The sequence below is a fragment of the Erpetoichthys calabaricus genome, chromosome 2 (assembly GCF_900747795.2).
Source record: "Erpetoichthys calabaricus chromosome 2, fErpCal1.3, whole genome shotgun sequence".
NCBI lineage: Eukaryota > Metazoa > Chordata > Cladistia > Polypteriformes > Polypteridae > Erpetoichthys > Erpetoichthys calabaricus.
Window position 1 is genome coordinate 289,138,553 of NC_041395.2, and position 18,802 is coordinate 289,157,354.

Genomic DNA, 18,802 nt, shown 5'->3' on the forward strand with positions numbered 1-18,802 from the left:
TTAAATCTAAAATAGAAAGTCTCAAACATATAAATAACTTGCCTTTGCCTCATTTGTAAATAATAATATATGTAATTTATTGCTGCTAGGTTATGACAAATGTTTTTGAAGATTTTTCAGGTAAAAATCACAGACGTTTCAAGCTAAAGTAGTTACACTCACTAATCCAGGGGCTGTGTTGCATATTGCAAGTAAGGATTTCACTGTACTTTGTACACATGGAAATAATGATCCTATAAACTTATAAAACAGTGACAAAACAGCCATCCATTTTTTGTACTTTTATATTCCCATGTAATGTCCAAGTTAGCTACAGCAGGTCAATGACAAAACAAGCCCTGAATGAGTTGCCAATTTATCACAAAATAACACACATGCTTATACCTCACCCTTAAAAGATCAAACAACCTAACATACACAGAATACCTAAAGAAAATTCACACAGATACAGGGAGAAACTGCAACCCAGCCACAGAGGATGCACAAAGCAGTGTGTTTCTTCATGCCAGTCCCAAGCCCAAGATAAATGAGGAGGGTTACGTCAGGAAGGAAATCCGGTGTAAAACTTTGCCAAATCAATATGTGGACAATGCAAATTTCCGTACCGGATCAGTCAAGCCCCGGGTTAACAACAACCGCCACAAGTACTGTTAGCCAACAGGGTGCTGGAGGAAATTGGGCTACTGTTGGCCTAAGAAGAAGAAGAAGGAGAAGAAGAGGGGGGAGACGTGTCCGGAGGCAGGAGGAATGTATGACTAGTAAGGGGAGAGAATTAGCAGATATGATGGAGAGAAGGAAGGTTGATATATTGTGCGTGCAAGAGACTACATGGAAGGGGAGTAAGGCCAGGTTGATCGGAGGTGGATTCAAATTGTTTTATCATGGTGTGGATAGCAGGAGAAATGGGGTAAGGGTTATTCTGAAGGAATAGTATGTCAAGAGTGTTTTGGAGGTGAAAAGAGTGTCAGACAGAGTAATGATTATGAAGCTGGAAATTGGAGGTGTGATGATGAATGTTGCTAGTGCATATGCCCCACAAGTTGGGTGTGCGATGGAGGAGAAAGAAGATTTTTAGAGTGAGCTGGATGAAGTGATGAACAGTGTACCCAAGGGACAGAAAGTAGTGATTGGAGCAGATTTCAATGGACATGTTGGTTAAAGGAACAGAGGAGACAAGGAGGTGATGAGTAGGTATGGTGTCAAGGAAAAGAATGAAGAAGGTCAGATGTAGTGGATTTTGCCAAAAGGATGGACTGTGGCTGTGGTGAATACATAATTTAAGAAGAGGGAGGAACATAGAGTTATGTACAAGAGTGGAGGAAGATGCACACAGGTAGATTACATCCTATGCAGAAGAGTCCATCTGAAGGAAAATGAAGACTGCAAAGTGGTGGCAGGAAAAATGTAGTTAGGCAGCATAGGATGGTGGTCTGTAGAATGACATTGGAGATCAAGAAGAAGAAGAGAGTGAGGGCAGAGCCAATGATCAAATGGCGGAAGTTGAAAAAGGAAGACTGCAATGTTGAGTTTAGGGAGAAGGTGAGACAAGCACTGGGTGGTAGTGAAGAATTACCAGATAGTTGGGAAACTACAACAGAAGTAGTATGGTTGACAGCAAGAAGAGTGCTTGGCATGGCATCTGGACAGAGGAAGGAGGAAAAGGAAACTTAGTGGTGGAATGGGGAAGTACAGGAAAGTATACAGTGGAAGAGGATGGCAAAGAAGAAGTGGGATAGTCAGAGAGATGCAGAAAGTAGACAAGACTACAAGGAGACAAGGCGTAAGGTGAAGAGAGAGGTGGTGGCAAAGGCTAAAGAAAAGGTGTATGATAAGTTGTATGAAAGGTTGGACACTAAGGAGGGAGAAAAGGACCTACACCGATTGGCTAGACAGAGAGACCAAGCTGGGAAAGATGTGCAGCAGGTTAGGGTGATAAAGGATAAAGATGGAAACATACTCACAAGTGAGGAGAGTGTGTTGAGCAGATGGAAAGAGTACTTTGAGAGGCTGATGAATGAAGAGAACAAGAGAGAGAGAGAGAGAAGAGGTTGGATGATGGGGAGATAGTGAATCAGGAAGTGCAACGCATTAGCAAGGAGGAAGTAAGGACAGCTATGAAGATGATGAAAAATGGAAAGGCCGTTGGTCCAGATGACATACCTGTGGAAGCATGGAGGTGTTTAGGAGAGATGGCAGTGGAGCTTTTAACCAGATTGTTTAATGGACTCTTGGAAAGTGAGAGGATGCCTGAGGAGTGGAGAAGAAGTGTATTGGTGCTGATATTTAAGAATGTGGAGGATGTGCAGGACTGCAGTAACTACAGGGGAATAAAATTGATGAGCCACAGCATGAAGTTATGGGAGAGAGTAGTGGAAGCTAGGTTAAGAAGTGAGGTGATGATTAGTGAGCAGCAGTATGGTTTCATGCCAAGAAAGAGCACCACAGATGCGTTGTTTGCTCTGAGGATGTTGATGGAGAAGTATAGAGAAGGCCAGAAGGAGTTGCATTGCATCTTTGTGGACCTGGAGAAAGCATATGACAGGGTGCCTTGAGAGGAGCTGTGGTATTGTATGAATGAATACTAGATGGCTGTGGCTGTCTGCCAGCAACGGAGACTCACTCAGTGAAGGGCTACAGCAAAATGGCTGCCCCCTTCACTGAGGACACTTTTCAGAATGCTAGGCGGGCAGGGTTTTGCAGTGGCGTAGAGAGAGGAGAGAGACCGAGGTGAGAGAGTATTACAATGAAGTATTTTTATGGTCTTGACAGTTTCCCCATATGACACGAGTATATAGAAATCTCGTTACTACGAAGTACATTCAGCAGATGCTTTCATTACAACAAAGTGACCTTGAAATGCTTGTATGAATCATCCACAGAGCGATGAATTTCCCCTTGGGGATTAATAAAGTATCTATCTATCTATCTATCTATCTATCTATCTATCTATCTATCTATCTATCTATCTATCTATCTATCTATCTATCTATCTATCTATCTATCTATCTATCTATCAGTGTTAATGTTTGTGATGTACAATCTGTTAGAATGACAAATGCAATGCATATGTCTTTGTTATATGCAAAAAAAGAAGAAAAATCTCAGATTGCAAACATATGCAAACTGCTGCATTTGAAGACAGTTTTTATGTGGTTCACTGCTGTTGCTTCTTCAAGAAACATTCCTATTAATGCGGCACTCATTCAGGAAACTGTGAGGTTTCTAAACTCTCTTGGGACCTCCGTCAACAGGACAACATGCCGAAAAGCGTCCCAAAAAAGTGTTCAGAAATCTCATAATATGAACAGGCATACAGGCACTATTGGGCACCCCACCTTTACCCACTCTGCAGATTCAGTATCCAGCCAGGCTGGAGGAGTGCTGGAGGAGCCCGAGGAGAAAATCTGAGGCAGTGGTGGAGCAGCAGCACGGGGCAGAGGCAGAAGATACCTGTTGTTCAAGTTGGCAGATAAAGTGCAGAGGTTGTTAAAGATAACAAGCCAGGGCCTTCTTTCTTCCAGCTGGTGATAATAACCTATCTCAGCTTTCAATAGAGTTTGAGCATTATTCCCAACCACAAAAGACACCCGAAATGGGAAGGAATGGATCTGTGACCCATTTGTGAATAAGCCAGGTGAATCAACTTTGTCTGTGCTTGAAGAGGCTCAGCTGCTTAAGGATGCAAGTGATGGTGGCCTTAAAAGTATGTTTGAGACAACTTCAAATTTCCATACGTTTTGGATTAAAGTCAAGGCAGAATATCCTGAGGTTGCCACAAAAGCAATGAAAAGTCTGCTTCCACTTCCAACATCCTATCTTTGTGAGGCAGCGTTTTCTGTAGTGACAGCAACCAAAACGAGATTACGGAGTAGACTGAACATAAGAAACACACTTCATGTGTCACTGTCTTCCATCGTCCCCAGATGGGATCGCCTGGTTGCAGGAAAACAAGCTCAGGGCTCCCACTGATTCTGCATTATGGTAAGATGTATAATTTCTATTACGATATACCATAATAGAAATGTAATGTAAACTGTGCATAAAACTGCCCTACAAACCTGCCCTGAATCCACTATCACCCGTCAAGATATGGAAGAAGATGATCCGCTGTGGCAACCCCATGCAAACCTGTGAGAAGCACTTTACAAAATATAATTATGTAATTATATCCAGCAAAGTGATACACCATTTGGCATTGTCATCTCATGTTGTTTAAATCCAAGTTTCAGTTCCTGACTTTGATTCCTTCTAAGATGTAAAATTATCAAATTTTCCCCAAATTCCTATGAATGTGGTTAATTATCTTTGCTGAATAGGACCTGTATGAGTGTGTGTGATTTTACCTTTGGATTGACTTGTATGCTGTTTAGTATTAGTTTCTGCAGTCCACTCATTGCTGTATATAGCAGAGGCTTCAAACTCAGACCCTGGAGGGTAACTTTAGCTGTAGGTTTTCATTCAAGGCACTTTCCTTAATTAGTAACCCTTCACTGCTGCTAATTTAACTTATATATTTTGCCTTAATTATAATTGACTTCTCTAATTATTTTTGTTTTTTTCCTTAACCATCAAAGGGATGCAAAAGAAGCAGATGACAAACTAAATCCTGGTCTCAAACAGTCCTGGGGGGCAGCATTTTCACTGTGGATCAATTTGCTACTTAGTTGTTAATGAAACCAGTTATTTAATTATATGGCTTGTTAGTGTTCTCATTTTACCACACCAGACATTTCAAAAGATTTTCCAAAAATTTGCTTTTTTTTTAGATCACCATTGGAAATCTTTGTGGACCACAACATATAAATATTTATCAGATCTTCACTTGTTTTATTTTTAAGACATTTCAACAGCTATTGAATGAAAGACATAGGGGCCAAAAGAATCTTCGTTACCCTGGTCACCTGATGACTTGCTTTACATCTCCTTATTATTGTTTGGCTACTGGTTAAAAAAGAAATTAAACAATTAAAATACAAGTCAATTAAAATCAAGGCAACACAGTATGTTTAATAATAGAGAAAGTGGCTGGGACAAAAAACCTGCAACCACTGCTTTCCTCCAGGACATAGTGTATAGGGAAAGAAATATCTGCATTAATAAACCACATCAGCTCTATTTTGGTTCACTTCTTGAATGGGCTGTGTTCTATATGGAGTTTGTGTGCATAGACCTCCTAAATACAATGCATCTTTCTTTGAGGAAAAATTAGACTTGGTATTAATTGCAATTACGAACTATGACACGTTCCTAATAGTCGGTGACTTTAACTTTCATATCGATAATCAGTGTGACCCAAAAGTAAAAGAATTCATGAACCTCCTGGACTCTTTTGATTTGAGCCAGCACATTAGTCAGCCTACACACAAAGCAGGTGATACATTAGATGATCTGCGCCACCACCACCTAATCAAAGCACTGTGATGTCCCTACATTGATGGATTAAAGGCCAGAAGTCCACATGACTGTCATCATCAAGTTCTTCCATGTGAACCCTGAATAACATGAGGACTGACTGAGGTTGTTTATGTTAGGTAGAATGCCTAGAGGGGGGCTGGGCGGTCTTGTAGCCTTGGAACCCCTGCAGATTTTTGTTTTTTCTGTCCTCCCTGGCCATCGGACCTTACTTTTATTCTATGTTAATTAGTGTTTCCTAATTGTAATTATTTATTTTGTCTTTTTTCTCTTTCTTTATCATGTAAAGCATTTTGAGCTGCATTGTTTGTATGAAAATGTGCTATATAAATAAATGTTGTTGTTGTTGTTATTACATGTTCTCCTCCTGTGAGTTGGGTGGATTCATTTTTGATTGTCTCGATGACTGATACTGTGTCTTCTTATGGACTGGTACTGCTTCCAAGGTTCATGATTTTTTATTTAGTCACATTTACTGTAGAAAACATGAACTTTGCCTTCTCAGTTACATCTAGCAACTGACAGAAAGAAATAAAACAAACAGAGACAAGAAAGGTTGAAAACTTACACAGAAATTCTAAAAATGTTTACATCATTTCAAAAACAGATTTTTTGTTAAAAATGACTTCTAATAGTTTGATGGTACAGTATCTCACAAAAGTGAATACACTACTCACATTTTTGTAAATATTTTATTATATCTTTTCATGGGATAACACTGAAGATATGACACTTTGATACAATGTAAAGTAGTCAGTGTACAGCTTGTATAACAGTGTAAATTTGCTGTCCCCTCAAAATAACTCAACACACAGCCATTAATGTCTAAACCGCTGGCAACAAAAGTGAGTACACCCCTAAGTGAAAAATGTTCAAATTGTGCCCAGTTAGCCATTTTCCCTCCCCAGTGTCATGTGACTCATTAGTGTTACAAGGTCTCGGGTGTGAATGGGGAGCAGGTGTGTTAAATTTGGTGTTATTGCTCTCACACTCTCTCATACTAGTCACTGGAAGTTCAACATGACACCTCATGGCAAAGAACTCCCTGAGGATTTGAAAAAAAGAATTGTTGCTCTACATAAAGATGGCCTATGCTATAAGAAGATTGCCAACACCATGAAACTGAGCTGCAGCACGGTGGTCAAGACCATACAGTGGTTTAACAGGACAGGTTCCACTCAGAACAGGCCTCACCATGGTCGACCAAAGAAGCTGAGTGCACGTGCTCAGCGTCATATCCAGAGGTTGTCTTTTGAAAATAGACTTATGAGTGCTGCCAGCATTGCTGTAGAGGTTGAAGGGGTGGAGGGTCAGCCTGTCAGTGCTCAGACCACACGCTGCACACTGCATCAAACTGGTCTGCATGGCTGTCTTCCCAGAAGGAAGCCTCTTCTAAAGATGATGCACAAGAAAGCCCGCAAACAGTTTGCTGAAGACAAGCAGACTAAGGACATGGATTACTGGAACCATGTCCTGTGGTCTGTTGAGACCAACATAAACTTATTTGGTTCAGATGGTGTCGAGCGTGTGTGGGGCAACCAGGTGAAGAGTACAGACAAGTGTGTCTTGCCTACTGTCAAGCATGGTGGTGGGAGTGTCATGGTTTGGGGCTGCATGAGTGCTGCCGGCACTGGGGAATGAGTGCCAACATGTACTGTGACATACTGAAGCAGAGCATGATCCCCTCCCTTCGGAAACTGGGCTACAGGGCAGTATTCCAACATGATAACAACCCCAAACACACCTCCAAGACGACCACTGCCTTGCTAAAGAAACTGAGGGTAAAGGTGCTGGACTGGCTAAGCATGTCTCCAGACCTAAACCCTATTGAGCATCTGTGGGGTATCCTCAAACGAAAGGTGGAGGAGTGCAAGGTCTCTAACATCCACCAGCTTCGTGATGTCGTCATGGAGGAGTGGAAGAGGATTCCAGTGGCAACCTGTGAACCTCTATTGAACTCCATGCCCAAGAGAGTTAAGGCAGTGCTGGAAAATAATGGTGGCCACACAAAATATTGACAGTTTGGGCACAATTTTGACATTTTTCACTTACGGGTGTACTCACTTTGTTGCCAGCAATTTAGACATTAATGGCTGTGTGTTGAGTTATTTTGAGGGGACAGCAAATTTACACTGTTATACAAGCTGTACACTGACTACTTTACATTGTATCAAAGTGTCATATCTTCAGTGTTGTCCCATGAAAAGATATAATAAAATATTTACAAAAATCTGAGGGGTGTACAGTACTCACTTTTGTGATATACTGTATACTTTAACTAAAATGGACACATGATGCAAAGAAAAACTCAATACTTAAGGAATTTTCTTTAAATTATCTCTGATATTCCTTATTAAAAAGACATATGGCTCTGAGGAGAATGGAACTTCAGGAGTGATTTTTATCGGTTTCTGGTAATGATTCTAGCATTGATATGCCATAGCATTTCTGTCTTGGGTCAGTTCCCTACAGGGATGCATTTTTATGTGGCGTTTACTAGTATTTCCCATGTTCCTGAAGTCAGGTGGTTAAACAATACTACATCATCATTGTATGAGTGTCATTGTGGATTATCAAGCACTGACTAAGGGTTTATATTAATGTTGTTTCTTCTCTTTGAGTCGATGATGCTCAGATAGACTTCAGTTTTTAAAATCTCTATACTGCAAAACAGCAAATTCATCAAAAATATATGATTACATAATTACTACCAAATTAACAGGTTATTCCTGTGTATGATGTGCATTTCTGTACGTGCATTGCAGAACTAAAATGACATTCTTAAGTTTATAAAAACTACAGTTTTCACGCGGCATGATTAAACTGTTGCTTAAAATAAACTGATAAGTAAATGCTGAATCATCTTGACTTTTTATACAGGAGACCATATATATAAATTACATTTTTAACTTTTTATAACTGTGAACACATTTATGCTCGCTTTTAAAATACTATAAATGTAAATGAAATAATAACTTTACTGAAATACATTTTTTGTGCTGTTTAAAATAACAGAACAACTTGCTTTCTAGTTCATTAATAGATTTTACCTTGAATGCTTATTTGGGACACAAATTACACCAAAAACTTTACAAGAGACACCTTGAATGGAAAAGCTACAAGCAACCGTGACAAAAAAATGGAAAAGGGCAGCCATCAAACGACGACATACCGCCACCACACGTCCAAAATGTTTCTGTCCTTGATGGAGGCGGTACTAAGCAGTCGGGTGGGGGCGGTGTTCTATATGCAAAATAACTTTACGTCACGTCGCTTTTCTATAACCCTCCTCTTTTTTCCTAATACATAACACAGTTAAGCGTGGGAAAGCTGAGCGCTGTAATGGCGGAAGTACGACGGCTAAGCGGTATTTGTCAATATGGCGGCTGTCAGTCATACTGTATGTAAAAGGTTTATTCGTTAAGAAGAGTCTAGAATGCTGTAGTTTAGGATATGCGTTAGCAAAAAAATAAAAAATGCTTATAATTTTGTACATTATACATGTAGTTTATCACTTGCAGAATGTTTTGACATGTTTTAAAACTGGAAAGAATGTTCGAGTTTTGTCATTTGGGTGCATAAACCACGCATGATTTAATTTATCGGTGTGTATTGGATTTTGCTCATTCATTAATTGAAAGTTCAAGGTTTAGTCCCAGTTTTCATACAGTTGTGGCAGCAGTGAATACCACTATCAGGACACAAAGCATGTAGCAATCAAAAGGCTATTGAGGAGTAACACCCTTAAAAGCAATTAATCCAATTCAGCGTCGCGAAATCCGGAGCTTGCTTTAAAATAGGAATCATTCCTGGACTGGATTGATTTACCTGTACACTCGCATCAGTAAAGGATGTCGGAGGTCAGCTGAAGCAAACCAAAGGAGAAAGTGCAAACTTCATCTGGCCATAGAGGACACCGTTTTCAGAAACAATACGCGCTAGCGTTTACTGTGCTTTGGCGGCACATACATCTCGGTGCCTCTTTATTATCGTATTAATTATCCTAAAACGTTCTTTTGTTAGTTGGTGAAATGTGACTTCCAGTGACAAGTCTTTTTTCTTTTAGTTTAAATTTATTTTTAATGTAATTTTGCCTTGGCGCCTTAAACGAAGATGACTTCCAGGGTGAACATACTTTCTACTTAGAATAGATGACCAGGGGCCTCATGTATAAACGGTGCGTACGCACAGAAATGTTGCCTACGAACGTTTCCAGGCTCAAATCACGATGTATAAAACCTAAACTTGGCGTAAAGCCACGCACTTTTCCACGGTACCTCATACCCTGGCGTACGCAATATCTCAGCTCGGTTTTGCAGACTGGCGGCACCCAGCGTCAAAGCAGTGCTACTGTTCCTGCGTGGTCACGCTTTCTTTCTTAGCTCCACATTCCTGACGCGGCTTTATAAATACACTGAAACTAACTGTATATTGTTTATTAGTGTAATGCATCTGATTGTAATTAACCTGCAGCAATATAGTGGTCCAGGGAATAGCCATAGTATTCCAAATACCATAACTGCTTTAGCGTTGTTACTCACAATGCATCTTCTTCTTCTTTCAGCTGCTCCCGTTAAGGGTTGCCACAGCACATCACCTTTTTCCATATTACTCTCACTGCACCACTCGGAGTATTTATATCATTGTATCTGAGTGGGGAATCACAGCAGCAGCTGATTGGAAAGAGAATTATCGGTATACAGCATGAAGCAGACGCTGCGTGAGCCATGGCAAAACGCTTGAGACTTTCCTGTACAGATTTCGCGGTTTAGAAAAAGTTTTATCCCAAGAACTATAAACGCACTCAATAAGTCCATCAAGTGCTCCTTGTAGACCTGTTTGTACTTATAAGTACAATCACCTCACTGTAAACTTGCACTACAGTTATAATATTGCACAACCTGCGCCACTTTATAAAGCGCGTATCTACATATGATGACGATATCATTTTTAAGATGAAATGCAGCAAAATATGTTGATATTATACAGATAAAACTTTAACTTCATTTAAATAATCTGTATTGTTAATAATTAAACATGTGAGGACACGGTGCCGTAGCGGTAGCTAGTTCATGGATTGTTCCTGCATTGCGTTGTATTCTTGCTCGTGCTGACGTGACACTGGAAGGATAGAGACGGATAGAATAATTAAACATGTACTACGAAGATATTTCAATGATGCTTTAAAGTTCTGAAGAATCGGCGTTCTAAGCTTACAGATGGCTTCACGTCTATTACAGAGCTGATTGTGTGGCGATTTGGAGAAAGAAAAGTAAGGACAGGATTTGGAGGTTAGTACGTTTGAAAGAGACAGTACTACTGCAATAAATTATTTCATCGAAGGTCACGCATGGCGCAGCAAGACTCTTGTGTGAGACATGAACAAGCACTGCGCTACCGTGTTCCCATGTTTAATAACATGCTTTAACTCCTATCATCATGAAAAAGATATCACGTATAGGGCCTACATCTCAGTATTTTAATTATTCAGAGAGCTGTAATATCACGTATGCAATGGATTCTGTGTCCTGTCGGAGAAAGAGAAAGCCCGTTTAAGAAGCAGGTAGTGATTCACACACATAGAAGATCAAATACAGAACAAAGCATTTAATGTGCTACTTTAGTTACAATGGGATTTGAGAAACTAGTAAATTAAACGATTTTAAGATGAAGTTTATAATGTTCTACTTTAATGGCAAAATAAACTACGTGATTAAAGTGGAAATTTTGAGATTAAAGTTAACATTTCGTGCTTTTTTTCCACTGTGTGCCTATTTTTTTTTTTGTCTGTACCCTAATAAGCTTTCATATGACACTCAGACGGTGGGCTACGACTCGCCTTTTCACGGCGACTTTGATACGTGATTTCTTTTTTATTTCGGGCACTGTGCGACTTTGTGAACTTGAGCTTTCGAGTTTCTCCGACACTCTGTCACTTGATCAACTTCATTTTGTTGATTATACCACTGTTTAAACCACAAATAATATGTTTTTCCTTTGCCTCCATTTGGTATTCGCTGAAATTCTTATATTTTCCCCCATGCTTTTTCCATTGTCTTTTCACAGAAGGCTGAGCTTAAGGGCTATTTATGTTGATTTGCATATTCAAAGAGGCGTAATTCTGGGAGGAGTTGGGGCGGGACAGCAGGCGCGTGCACGTGCGTTACTTTTCACGCTGATTGGGATTTATGTAGTGGAAGAACGTGGAAGTTTGTGTATGTACAGATTCCTGCATCTGGATTTTTCTGTGCGTACGCACATTCCCGCTTTTGTGCTTACGCCATGTTATAGTGTGAGTTCTACGCACGGCGTTATGCATGAGGCCCCAGGTGTGGAGACTGAAGCAGAATCTGCCACATGCTCTAAATTTCATACAGAAAAAAGTAATCAATCTGGTGTTGTCAAGAAGAGTATGCATGAGACAGTTCAGAATGGTCTGTGTTCTTATTTCTAATCCAGCCATTTTTATTATTATTTTTTTGTATATTTGAGTTAACACTTTTATTGAAGGAGCTCTACAAGGTCTGGATACAATACTATTTACATACCTTTGTAACAGTTGGGGCACAAATATGTTAAGTGAATTGGAATTAACACAGCAAGCTTTATTAAAGTTAACAGCATTAACCACTATACCACATCTTAAAGTCCCTTTTAGTCTGCTTCCTGCATTTACTATAATAAGGTAGAAGAGAACTTTGACTAACAAGAGGAGATCATCAAGTTTCTTTGTTTAGCTAACAGCTAAGCTGCCCCAATATCTTACCCAGATAGTCTTAAAGGTTGTCAAGGTTTCAATTATATGTTTTGGCAGTTTGTTCCAGATTCCCACAACTATTTGAGTAAAGAAGTGCTTCCTTGCTTCAGTGCTAAATGCATTTTGCCTTAATTTTCACTGGTGTCCTCAAGTATGTGGTTCACCATTAAGCTGAAAGCATTCTGCTACACATATGTCATCAGTGCCTTTGAGAAATGATCCCTATGCAGTCTCCTCTGCTCAAGACTAAACAGGTCTAATTCCCTGAGTCTGTCACAGTAGGACATATCCTTAAGTTCAGGGATGCTCATGGGTGCTTTCTTCTGCATAGCTTGAAGTGCTTTTATGTCTTTCTTGTAGCATGGTGACCAACACTGTTCACAGTACTGCAGATGCAGTCTCCTTACTGCATTACATAGTCTGAACATAACATCCTCTGATTTACAATCATCAGTTAGTATATATTATAAAAACATTTTATTAGCCTTTAAAATAGATTCTGCACAATTGTAAGCTAATGGAAATGTGTGTCAACCTAAACCTACAACCTTTTCAGTTTGCTTTCTGTAGGACAGTATCTCCCACCTTGTATATATAATTAATGTTCCTTTTGCCCATGTGTATCACTTTGCACTTTTCTATATTAAACTGCATGTTCTAAGTGTTTGCCCACTTCTAAATTTGTCAGAGTACTCTTGAATAGTTTTTGCTGCCTCCTCAGTGTCTATCATTCCTCCAGTTATACTGTCATCTGCGAATATCATAAATTTACTAACTATCCCAAAATCAATGTCATTAATATAAATCAGAAAAAAGTAATGATCTCGGGACAGGCCTCTGAGGGACTGTCTGTGGTCACTATTAGATCTGTTTGTGATTGATCAGTCATATTTCTGTAACAGAGTGGTGTATTGATCAGGGTTAGGCGCAATATATATTACTAAGGCTACTAACTATAACAATGTCTTGCAAGTGTGTCCTGGGAGAAGTTTTTGATTAATTTAATTTCATTCTTTATTCTAGCAAGACCATTACAAAGACTCATATTATTTTATGTTTTAATGTACTTTGTGTTCTTTTGTCTGTTTGAACAAACAAACAACGGACACATACACTTTATGTAACACGTTTTCATAGTAAAAGTGTTAACAGGCAACAGCTGATGAAATAAATTAATGCAGGAGAGTGGAACTATTTAGAACAAAGGATGGATTAGAACATACTGTAATTGTGGTTGAGTGTGTAACAATAGATGTCTCTTTAAAGACAGTTCTTATCCCTTTTATACTGTTTTAACTTTTTTGCCTTAAGAGATATACTTGTGTGGGATCGGATTTGATGAAGTTTGCACAAATAAAGCATGATTATAAATGTAACACGTAAGGATAACAGGAATAACTCGTAAACTGTCTGCCAGCAACCACTTTCACAACAAAAGTAGAAAAGAACACACTTCCTTAACAAAATAATAAAGGGGTAAAAAAATGAAAAGAGCTCATTTCTGTTTACTTTCATTTTGCAAAAGACCTCAGTTATCTTGAAAGTGGATTATGATTCTTTTTCATTTTTTCCTTTGCATTTTCAGTTACTCCATTTTCTTCTAAAATGTCTCAACAGATTACAACAAGGTTTAAATGTAATCACCAGATCCCTGGGCTCAGAGTGAACACAATAAATATATCATTCTTCAAATGACTTCACTACAGTTGCTCCTGGTAGACAATGAACCATCCATCCATCCATCCATCCATCCATTGTCTCCCGCTTATCCGAGGTCGGGTCGCGGGGGCAGCAGCTTGAGCAGAGATGCCCAGACTTCCCTCTCCCCGGCCACTTCTTCTAGCTCTTCCGGGAGAATCCCAAGGCGTTCCCAGGCCAGTCGAGAGACATAGTCCCTCCAGCGTGTCCTGGGTCTTCCCCGGGGCCTCCTCCCGGTTGGACGTGCCTGGAACACCTCACCAGGGAGGCGTCCAGGAGGCATCCTGATCAGATGCCCGAGCCACCTCATCTGACTCCTCTCGATGCGGAGGAGCAGCGGCTCTACTCTGAGCCCCTCCCGGATGACTGAGCTTCTCACCCTATCTTTAAGGGAAAGCCCAGACACCCTGCGGAGGAAACTCATTTCAGCCGCTTGTATTCGCGATCTCGTTCTTTTGGTCACTACCCATAGCTCATGACCATAGGTGAGGGTAGGAACATAGATCGACTGGTAAATTGAGAGCTTCGCCTTGCGGCTCAGCTCCTTTTTCACCACGACAGACCGATGCAACGCCCGCATTACTGCGGATGCCGCACCGATCCGCCTGTCGATCTCACACTCCATTCTTCCCTCACTCGTGAACAAGACCCCGAGATACTTGAACTCCTCCACTTGGGGCAGGATCTCGCTACCAACCCTGAGAGGGCACTCCACCCTTTTCCGGTTGAGGACCATGGTCTCGGATTTGGAGGTGCTGATTCTCATCCCAGCCGCTTCACACTCGGCTGCGAACCGATCCAGAGAGAGCTGAAGATCACGGCCTGATGAAGCAAACAGGACAACATCATCTGCAAAAAGCAGTGACCCAATCCTGAGCCCACCAAACCGGACCCCCTCAACACCCTGGCTGCGCCTAGAAATTCTGTCCATAAAAGTTATGAACAGAATCGGTGACAAAGGGCAGCCCTGGCAGAGTCCAACTCTCACTGGAAACGGGTTCGACTTACTGCCGGCAATGCGGACCAAGCTCTGGCACTGATCGTACAGGGACTGAACAGCCCTTATCAGGGGGGCCGGTACCCCATACTCTCGGAGTACCCCCCACAGGATTCCCCGAGGGACACAGTCGAATGCCTTTTCTAAGTCCACAAAACACATGTAGACTGGTTGGGCAAACTCCCATGCACCCTCCAGGACCCTGCTAAGGGTATAGAGCTGGTCCACTGTTCCGCGACCAGGACGAAAACCACACTGTTCCTCCTGAATCCGAGGCTCGACTATCCGACGGACCCTCCTCTCCAGGACCCCTGAATAGACTTTTCCAGGGAGGCTGAGGAGTGTGATCCCTCTGTAGTTGGAACACACCCTCCGATCCCCCTTCTTAAAGAGGGGGACCACCACCCCGGTCTGCCAATCCAGAGGCACTGTCCCTGATGTCCATGCGATGTTGCAGAGGCGTGTCAGCCAAGACAGTCCTACAACATCCAGAGCCTTGAGGAACTCTGGGCGTATCTCATCCACCCCCGGGGCCCTGCCACCAAGGAGTTTTTTGACCACCTCGGTGACCTCAGTCCCAGAGATGGGGGAGCCCACCTCTGAGTCCCCAGGCTCTGCTTCCTCATTGGAAGGCATGTTAATGGGATTGAGGAGGTCTTCGAAGTATTCCCCCCTCCGACCCACAACGTCCCGAGTCGAGGTCAGCAGCGCACCATCCCCACCATATACAGTGTTGACACTGCACTGCTTCCCCTTCCTGAGACGCCGGATGGTGGACCAGAATCTCCTCGAAGCCGTCCGAAAGTCATTCTCCATGGCCTCCCCAAACTCCTCCCACGCCCGAGTTTTTGCCTCAGCAACCACCAAAGCCGCATTCCGCTTGGCCTGCCGGTACCTATCAGCTGCCTCCGGGGTCCCACAGGACAAAAGGGTCCTGTAGGACTCCTTCTTCAGCTTGACGGCATCCTTCACCGCCGGTGTCCACCAGCGGGTTCGGGGATTGCCGCCACGACAGGCACCGACCACCTTATGGCCACAGCTCCGGTCAGCTGCCTCAACAATAGAGGCACGGAACATGGCCCATTCGGACTCAATGTCCCCCCACCTCCCTCGGGATGTGGTCGAAGTTCTGCCGGAGGTGGGAGTTGAAGCTACTTCTGACAGGGGGCTCTGCCAGACGTTCCCAGCAGACCCTCACAACACGTTTGGGCCTACCACGCCTGACCGGCATCCTCCCCCACCATCGAAGCCAACTCACCACCAGGTGGTGATCAGTTGACAGCTCCGCCCCTCTCTTCACCCGAGTGTCCAAGACATGTGGCCGCAAGTCCAACGACACGACCACAAAGTCGATCATCGAACTGAGGTCTAGGGTGTCCTGGTGCCAAGTGCACATATGAACACCCCTATGCTTGAACATGGTGTTCGTTATGGACAATCCGTGACGAGCACAGAAGTCCAATAACAAAACACCGCTTGGGTTCAGATCAGGGGGGCCATTCCTCCCAATCACGCCCTTCCAGGTCTCACTGTCATTGCCCACGTGAGCATTGAAGTCTCCCAGCAGAACGAGGGAGTCCCCAGAAGGTATGCCCTCTTTAGATTTCTACTAATAACTCTGTGACGTGTGAGTCCCTGTCTAGCACCCCAAAATATGAGGCTGAGTCTCAATACTTTAGCAAAACCAACTTTATTCAGCTTGAAACAGGAACAGCACGGTTATTTATTGTAACAAAATCTACCACTCTCCTATACACAGACACAGCAATCAGGCAGGGTCATGGTCATGTTAGTGGCCAAGTAATACTGTTCCCTACATTTACAATGTTCCTTGCATGACCCATCGACAGCAGGTGCCCATAGCATGATCGCAATCTTTTTGGATTTGTTTTCGCTGCAAACTACTCCAGCGCTGGGGCAACCGATAGGCTGTCTTGCATAGACGCGGCAATCACACTTTGGGATGCTCTTCGGCATGTTGTCCCACTGGGGGGAGCCCCAAAAGAGTTTAGAAACCTTACAACTTATAAAGCTTTAAATTCTCACATTCAAGAACTATGAGACACCTGAAATCTTCATAGATGCCTACTTTCTTCATCCATTATGAGGGCTGCCAAAGTTGGCATTACATCTTTTTCCTGATGATGTAGGTGGATCCTAGAATATAGCAAAGTCCATACTGATATGGGTAGAATAGGCAAATTGTACATGGTGTGCCTTTTTTCAGGTAGACAACAGAGGGAGACTTCCTTGCAGGGCCACCTGTTCCCTCAGTACACTGGGTGGCAGTATCACTCTGGCATAGCTTCTGTGTGGACACCTGCAGGACTGCATGGCAGATTTAGCTCTGGAGAGCATCTCAATGTGGAGTCCTTGGGGGCTGCAAGATGGTGATTTGGGAGATGAATTTCCTAATCAAATGGAGGTTCCTACACACCCAAAAGTGCTTCCAGGTCCTAGTTAAAAGGAGCCCTGTCTCGCCCCAGGTAAGTTGGAGTCAGGAGATTAGAAGGGTAAAGCTCCCATAAGGAAGAATAGAGCAAAAAGCAAACAAGAAAAAAAATGTGATTGTGGAGGATGCTTGCTCTAGGTGCTGTATAAAGTAAAGTTTTGCAATTATTATTCAATATGAATGGAACAGTTATAACATTTGATAGAATGAGGTGGTCAGAAAAAACATAGGACAAAAAAGATAATTTCTGTTATGTTTAAAATATTTACAGTTTGCCAGAATTTGTGATTAACAGTGCAAAAATTGTAAAATATATAAGTACCTAACATCACTTGTTTGATACTAGATTTCTCCTGCACGGAGCAAAATATTAAATATAAGTTGCTTGAGTGACATTAAAATTTACTAAACCTGCATTATTAGTTCACTCAAAAGACAGATTGATATCCTTATCCAATACTACATTTCACTGTTTCAGTATTACTTAATATAGGTCAGTATAGCATTGTGGTTAATAAGCAAAAGCATATCTCTATTCACTTTACAAGTGTAAAGTGCACATTTTGGGTTTAATAGCTAAATCATATCTCTGTTCACTTTACAAGTATAAAGTGCACCTTTTCCAAGACCACCTTTTATTTATTGATAGGTAAATGTCTTTATACTGAAGTATGGAATTCTATCACATTTTAAACTTTTTTAACACATTGAAAAATCAAAAGAAATCAAAAACATCCATTCATTTTCTAAACCCCTTTTTCATTACAGGGATATGAAGAACATGAAACTATACAAGAAACACTGGACACAAGACATTAGTCCATCTCGGTTCATAACCATTATATGTGTACATTCATGTTGGGCAAATTTGAATTTGTGGGTTAACTTAATATGTATGTCTTTGGGATGCGGGTATAGAGAGAATTCTATGTGAAACACAGGAGAATAGGCACTCATTCGGTTTCCAGGCAAGAATCAGGTCCGTGTACCTGCAACATATATTGGAAATCAGAATGAATGATAGTCATTTGAAACCCATTTGTAATAGAAATATGCCCTCATAGTGTTCATATACACCCAATATAATGGTAAGGATTTCAAGCATTTTGAATGCAAGGCAGTACATAAACTACAAATAAAAAGATAACATTTAGTTTCCCATCACTTTTTTTTAGCAGATTTTTGTTCTGCCAGGTGAGACGACTTATCCGATTGGTCTCCTCTTAACCACTTGACCAAAGCGCTCTCCCTCTCACCTCCAATCCCTATGTTTCTTTGTCTCACATTCATTCATGGTTCTCTAAATACCATAATCTTTTTCGTTCTTGTGGGAGTACCTAGAGAATCTTTTCTTCCATGCTGGTCCTTGTTTTCCCAGTGTGACATATTGTAGTTTTTACTGGTTGGAGGTATTTGCTATTCAAAACCTGGATGTTTTCATAGTTGGGATGGGGTGTTCTTTAAAGACCTTGTCCTTCACAGTTCC

General features: G+C 41.6%; 1 protein-coding gene across 1 annotated transcript in view; it reads left to right on the plus strand.

The window, feature by feature from the left end:
* The first annotated feature begins 8,776 nt into the window (after positions 1-8,776).
* pprc1 (PPARG related coactivator 1) overlaps positions 8,777-18,802 on the plus strand; it is a 77,496-nt gene continuing 67,470 nt past the window's right edge. The window contains exon 1 of the mRNA XM_051922447.1: positions 8,777-8,812. Within this exon, the coding sequence (XP_051778407.1) occupies positions 8,792-8,812 (21 nt within the window). The 5' untranslated portion in view covers positions 8,777-8,791. The remainder of the gene's footprint in view (positions 8,813-18,802) is intronic.